The sequence below is a fragment of the Sinocyclocheilus anshuiensis genome, unplaced genomic scaffold, assembly GCF_001515605.1.
Source record: "Sinocyclocheilus anshuiensis isolate Anshui unplaced genomic scaffold, SAMN03320099.WGS_v1.1 scaffold4895, whole genome shotgun sequence".
Taxonomy (NCBI): Eukaryota; Metazoa; Chordata; class Actinopteri; order Cypriniformes; family Cyprinidae; genus Sinocyclocheilus; species Sinocyclocheilus anshuiensis.
This window is the reverse complement of record NW_015556252.1, coordinates 58,637-65,972: the sequence shown is the minus strand read 5'-3', so window position 1 is coordinate 65,972 and position 7,336 is coordinate 58,637. Positions and strand designations below refer to the sequence as shown.

Sequence of the window (7,336 nt, the reverse complement as noted above, 5' to 3'; positions counted from 1 at the left end):
TTATCCCCCCTGCTGTACCGAAAATGTACAAATTGACTTCAAAACTGAGGTATGTACCGAACCATCATTTTTATGTACCGTTTCACAATTTTTTATGTTCTGCATTCCATCTCATTCAACCAATTCCCTCAAAACTGCACTGTGCACTGATGCTTAGCTGGGAGGAGCAGCAAAAGTGGGTCTGTGGGCTCCAGTGAAACATCAGTACAAAGGATGGGTGTTCTGGTGGGCCAGTCATCAAGCTGGAAAAAAAATAAGATCAAGTGGTCATTCTTCCACATACTGTAAGTTATCACATCTAGAAATGCTCAATGGAAAAACATACCTGTACCTACATTTTTGCAAAACTCCTATGCATACAATTCACTGCAGTTTCCAGATGAAGTTAACACTAAAGGCTGTAAAACAGCAACAACTTACTTTTTGCTTGGGTACAATTTCAATAAGACACAAGATGTGCAAGAAGCAACGTAATATCATTTTGCAGAAATGCCAGCACAGGCATGCATTTCCAATGAGCTTGTGTTGTAGCTGAGCTAAATAAATTAGTTTCTAACAGCAATAAAGATGAGCTCATTCAGATGTCTGGACAAGTACTGATCATGACGTTAAACATACAGTTACCAGTACATTGGGAATGGTCTCCCTGTGGCAAATTGTTTGTTTGATCTGTGGACCAAAATGTGTTGCCAACCATCCCAGAATAAAAGCCACGGTAACTGCTACCACTACAGTGATGCTCACAATCAACGGCCTCATAAAGTCAGATGTCTGCTCTAGGAAGGAAATCACATGTTAATGTGAACAAGCTCAGCATGGTATGTTATTGTATTTATAATTTTGTCTAATCTATTCACAGTTGTCTTCCCAATGGAATGGCAATCTACTAAAATAATTTCCTTTATCAAACGATCACACCCTGCAGTGATCACTCACTTGGAAAGATGACACACTGTTTGTCAGTGCTGCAGCTCTTGTTAATGGCTTCTACTAGTGCTTCTGCCTTAAAGCACATCTTCTCTTTCCCCCGATGGGCAGCAATGGAAAAATTATAGGGATAAGCTCTGATCACATGAATTAAGGCCTGAAACGACATCCATCATGTTACAATAGGCCTTAGTTTGGAAGGACAACTAATTTTATTTTATACAAATGAAAACAAGGCTGTGAGTGTTAGAGATACACTCTCTGTTCAGTAGTTTGCACTTTTCACAAGCCATATTTTACAAATTTTTTGTCCACTGGAAAGGTGTCAATGTTGTTATTATAACAGCGTAATAGACTATTTAAATGAAATGCATATAAATGTAATATCCCACTCTGTCTCCCAATAACATGTCTTAGAAAAATGTCATGTAAATGCATAGTTTTGTGATCAAAGCTGTGTAGTTTTAAATGTCGGTAGAATGTTTATTAGTCTTTAAATGCAAAACAATAAACATTGATAAACATTGCTCAAAAGCCTGTTTTATTTGCTACATATAAAATCTATTTTATAAAAATAATTCAAGATGTCACAGCAGAAAGAGATGTACCACGACCTGAAGTTGGACAAGTTTAGAATTATACTAAAAGGCATTTTACTTGCTAAAGTATGAACTATCAATCAGAAGTACAGATGTGCAGAAGGCATGTGGAAGATTGTGTACAATATGTTGTGATCATGCTGGTTATTTAGAGGCCTTAGAATGTATTTATTTATTGGATTAATATTGTGTAACCTATATTGAGTAGTCTGGTAAAGGAATGATTCAGTGAATCTCATAAAAATAATCACTTATTTCCACCAAGCATGTGATGTAACCTGCAGAAAGAAATGCTGAAAAATCCCCACCACTACTGTGCAAACTGACAGTCTGACAGTCAGAATAGAATAGAAAACAAAAACACAACAAACAGAGTGATACAAACAGTGGCAACTCCCAGTGCTATTGGACTAAATATCAGCTCTCATGGAATTGCTTGGCAAGGTCAGAAAAACAAAGTGTTGGCACGCTGACAAGGAGGCAGGAGACCATTTTTTAATGTGAATAGAGGAGATGCTTCAGTCTATTTAATATGTTTTTGTGAGGAAACAGCATATTACTTAAAGAATTGACTGCTTGCCTGCTAATCTTTGACATATTTTACAATAAATCTTTTTGGAGCGAATAATGTGTAGAGTTTACTATGATTAAAATTCTTTAAATTCTGTTTTAAGAGAAGTTACAGATAATTTTGTGACAGGTTGGATACATAAAGTCTCTACAATCCACAAAGGCCTACTGTAATAAAACCTATAAAGTTAACCACTTTATCATGACACTTTCTCCAATAATGCAGGCATAAAGGCTGTAATGTCCCCCCTTAATAAAATAATCTCTGCTAACTGTTATATAAAAAAGTACAATCCTCTGAACAGACTGTACAAATGTCACTCACAGCCTCATTGTTTAAATTGTATTAAAATAAATATGCCATCTACCCTTACTAAGGTCCACAGGCATTCATTAGCAGAGTCATCAGACATGTTACATTACATAATGGTTACAAAATGAAAGTTTGAAAATATTCTCACATTCTGTTCGTCTCCCTCCTGCCAGACTTTAAGGTTTACAGTCATATCAGAAATAGTTGTACTAAAGCCCACCTGGATAGGATCCCCCTCCACATTCACTGTCATTTTTGGAACCAGTAACAATGCTATACAAGACAAAAAAAAGGGACCCAGTTAAGCTATTTCAGACATCAAGACAAAAAAAGGGACCCAGTTAAGCTATTTCAGATATCTCTCATTTTTTCTAGTAAAAATAATGGCAAGAATGCTCAACTGTGTCTCCTGTTGAAGGTCGCTGGTAGTTGTGTCCATGATTTCTGGCCATCACAGTTTGTCTTTATGCGGATACTGTAGTCAGAGTTGGAGGCAATGTCATGGGTGAGGTCACACCAGTTTTCACCAATCTCTTGGCAGTCATATGCATCCAGCCATGTTCCGTTAAGATTGTATAACTCATACTCCCTATATTGACAATCAGAGCTGAGTATTATAAAAAAAAATTCAGACACGAGTCACGATTAACACAACAATTAGATAAAGTTTGATTACAATATTTTAAAATGAAATAAATGAAAATAAATTAAATTAGTTTACATTTATTTATTTAGCAGGCAAAATAAGAAAGTGTTTTTGCAATGACTACTTGATGCCAATCCCCTTAACATGTTTTTACTTGAAGTGATGGATGGACACTACAGCTTAAGAATACTTGTTTTGCCTGTAGAATAGGACTGTTTTTTGATAACATCAACAAAGTGCAAACATCATCTTGCTCCAAACTGTATCATACAGTCTATAAACTAGAACATAAACTGACAGAAATTTGCAGTACTGACACTGTCATTGAACTAAACTGAATCAACATTCAACTGACTTGAGATTAATAAATTTGGGTATTTTTGCTTACCCTTGAAATTGCACAGAGTAGTTGACAGTGGAACAGGATGCTTGCAAGAGGCTCCATTTCAGGATGTGCTTCATGTTTACAGAATGCATTGAGGCGTTCAGAGGTATGGATAGTGATCTTGAATCTGGAATGCATGACCAATATTAATATTTGTCATACATTTGGTAAAAAGCTAATCTCACACACAAATACTGATCAGCATGTTCAAAAGTATTTTCAGAACGTCAAACCTCAAATTCATTGCATAAACCTGTTCAACATTTCAGGAACATAATACTAGTGCCAAAATAAATATTAAATTAAGTTAATTTTGAAACTATGAAACAATGAAAACTAAAGATGCTAATGTTCAAACTAGATGAGTAAATTTCGCAGACAAACTCTGAAGTTGGCTTGAGAAAGTCTGTAAAGACTGAGAAAGTATTTTTGTCTGAAAGTTTGAAATAGCATTGAAAAGCTTAAAGTTGAATTTTAATTGTTGAAACTGAAGTTTGGGACAGAGTGGGAACACATGTTTATAGCAGGAATTAGCATGTTGCTATCATGATTTAACATGTATTTAACATGTTGCTAGCATGTCTCTAGCATGATTAGCATGTTGTTAGCATGATTAGCAAGTTAATAGCATGTTGCTAGCATTTTGTTAGCATGATTAGCCTGTTATTAGCTTGTTGATAGCATGCATAACAACTTACTAACATGTTACTAGCATGCTCAGCAAGTTACTAGCATGTTACTAGCATTTTGCTAGCATGTTTCTAGCGTGATTAACGTGCTACTAGCGTGTTACTAGCATGGCTAGCAAGTTACTAGCATGTTACTAGCATGGTTCTAACATGATTAGCCTGTTACTACCATGTTATTACCATCATTAGCAAGTTACTAGCATGGTTAACAAGTTGCTAGCATGATTAGCATGTTACTAGCATGTTGTTAACATGATTACCAAGTTACTAGCATTTTGATAGCATGATTAGCTTGTTGTTAGCATGAATAACAACTTACTAGCATGTTACTAGCATGCTCAGCAAGTTACTAGCATGATTCTAGCATGATTAGCATGTCACTAGCATGTTTATAACATGCTTAGCATGTTACTAGCATTTTGCTACCATGCGTCTAGCGTGATTAACGTGTTACTAGCGTATTACTATCGTGTTACTAGCATGGCTAGCAAGTTACTAGCATGTTTCTAACATGATTAGCATGTTATTACCATGTTATTACCATCATTAACAAGTTACTAGCACGGTTAACAAGTTGTTAGCATGATTCTAGTATGACTAGCATGTTTCTAGCATGATTAACATGCTACAAGCATGTTACAAACATGGTTAACAAGTTACTAGCAATATTAGCATGTTACTAGCATGGTTAACAAGTTACTAGCATGTTGCTATCATGGTTAGCATGTTACTAGCATGTTGTTAGCACGATTAACATGTTAATAGCATGTTGCTAGCATGATTCTAACATGATTAGCAAGCTACTAGCATGATTAGCAAGTTACTAGCCTGTTGCTAACATTTTGATAGCATGTTCCTAGGATGGTTAACAAGTTACTAGCATGTTGATATCATGTTTCTAACATGTTTAGCATGCTAATAGCATGTTTTGCTAGCATTATTAACATTTTACTAGCATGTTGCTAGCATGTTTCTAACATGATTAGCAAGCTACTAGCATGATTAGCAAGTTACTAGCCTGTTGCTAACATTTTGATAGCATGTTTCTAGGATGGTTAACAAGTTACTAGCATGTTGCTATCATGGTTAAAATGTTACTAGTATGATTAACATGTTAATAACGTGTTACTAACATAATTCTAGCATGATTAGCAAGTTACTCGCATGAATAGCATGTTAACAGCATGTTGCTAGCATGATTCTAGCATGATTATCAAGTTACTAGCATTTGGCTATCATGTTTCTAGCATGATTAGCTAGTTACTAGCATGTTGCTAGCATGTTTATAGCATGATTATCATATTGCTGGCATGTTTCTAGCATGATAAACAAGCTACTAGCATGTTTCTAGCATAATTAGCTAGTTGCAAGCATGTTGTTAACATTTTCTACCATGATTAACAAGCTACTAGCATGTTGCTAGCATGATTATCATGTTACTAGCATGTGGCTAGCATGATTAACATGTTACTAGCATGTTTCTAGCATGATTAACAAGCTACTAGCATGTTGCTAGCATGATTAGCATGTTACTAGCATGTTTCTAGCATAATTAGCAAGTTACTAGCATGTTGCTAGCATTTTTCTAGCATGTTAATAACATGTTGTTAGCATGTTTCTAGCATGATTAGCATGTTACTAGCATGTTTGCTAGCTTGTTTCTAGCATGATTAACATGTTACTAGCATGTTGTTAGCATGTTTCTAGCATGATTAGCATGTTACTAGCATGTTTGCTAGCTTGTTTCTAGCATGATTAACATGTTACTAGCATGTTGTTAGCATGTTTCTATGTTAATACAGTTAAAACCAGCTAAAACCAGTTGATTCAGTAAAAACCCAGATAAAAACCAACTAAGGCTGGTTGCCTAGTCTTAGCTGGTTTAAATTGAAATATAATTTATATATTTATTATTTATATAATATCATATTTATTAGGGATGCACCGATACCACTTTTTCCAGTACTCGCCCGATACCGATACTTTTATTCTTGGTACTTGCCGATACCGAGTACCGATACCGATATTTTTATTGCATTTGTACATTTTTAAAATATTGGGTACAGAAACCAAAAAAGTATGTATAATGTTAGTTGGTTAACTTAATTTATCAAATAGATACAGTCAAAAAAAAAATATTCAGACACATTCAACATTTCTCACATTATCACAGTTTATTCGCTATAGTTTAGATCATGGTAATAAAATATTACAAAAACTCAGAGTTTAACTGTGTCAGAACAAATTCTGCTTGATAATGTTAGATAACTTTGTAAGAAAGGTATGTAACGGATTACAATCAACCAAAAATTTTTCAGACAGTATGACAGTATTTACACAACTTAGATGGGCAACCCTTAGCCTTAATGACAGCCTGTAGTCTCCTGGGCATGCTGTTAACCAGCTTCATGCAAACCTGAACTTCAATGTTTTTCCCCAGACTCGGTCTGAATAATTTTTGGTTCCAAATTTTTATCAGTTTTACTGGTAGTCCACTATATGAAGAATTTATGGGTATAATTTGTCAGTTTACTTTATTTTGCTATCCTCACTTACATAAATGAGCAATAGTGTCCTGCACTCACTAGTAAAAAAATATCAAAAATGATATCTGGTCTCTGAATAATTTTTGGTTTGACTGTATATGCTTCGGTTATTTTCACACTTAATTTTGCCCATTAAAATGTATTTTACAAGTTTTTGTTACTTTCACTTTTTTTGCTCTATGGTACATCATCTTTAATTTAATAGCATTAGAGCTGCTCCATTGCAGCGACTTAGTACTGTAATCACACGCTTTGCTGTAATATTGCAGGGAATCACTCGGTATAAATCTCCTAACTGGGATATTTTCAGAAATAGAAGTCGCGTTTTTTTTTCATCTGAAATATGCTGCGATTTATATTCCAAAGCCACTCATATAATGCACAAACACTCAAGCAAGCAAAACGCGCAACACGTGCACGTATTTGTACTGATGCAGAATAGTACAACCTAGTGCATTTCACACAGGCTGCTAGATTCACTTTTGCCAGAAAGTCGTGTATGCCTAAGGTTGAAAATAAATGATGTTTATAGTGAATGCCCCTATAAATGGTCTTATTTTTACGATTTAGTTTTAATCCAAATGATGCGTGTGCTAAGTGAGTGAACATCAAAGATCACACAACAGAATTGCGTGTGCTCTCTCTCTCTCTCCCTCCCTAC

At 35.1% G+C, this 7,336-nt stretch overlaps 1 protein-coding gene across 1 annotated transcript in view; it reads right to left on the bottom strand.

Annotated features, from left to right (window-relative positions):
* Window positions 1-61: 61 nt before the first annotated feature.
* The window catches only part of crfb16 (cytokine receptor family member B16), a 20,539-nt gene continuing 13,264 nt past the window's right edge, over window positions 62-7,336 (bottom strand). Inside the window, exons 2-7 of the mRNA XM_016470837.1 lie at window positions 3,444-3,567; window positions 2,811-2,998; window positions 2,558-2,682; window positions 937-1,084; window positions 625-776; window positions 62-242 (exon numbers count right to left, since the gene is read on the bottom strand). Coding sequence (XP_016326323.1) covers window positions 129-242; window positions 625-776; window positions 937-1,084; window positions 2,558-2,682; window positions 2,811-2,998; window positions 3,444-3,567 — 851 coding nt within the window. The 3' untranslated portion in view covers window positions 62-128. The remainder of the gene's footprint in view (window positions 243-624; window positions 777-936; window positions 1,085-2,557; window positions 2,683-2,810; window positions 2,999-3,443; window positions 3,568-7,336) is intronic.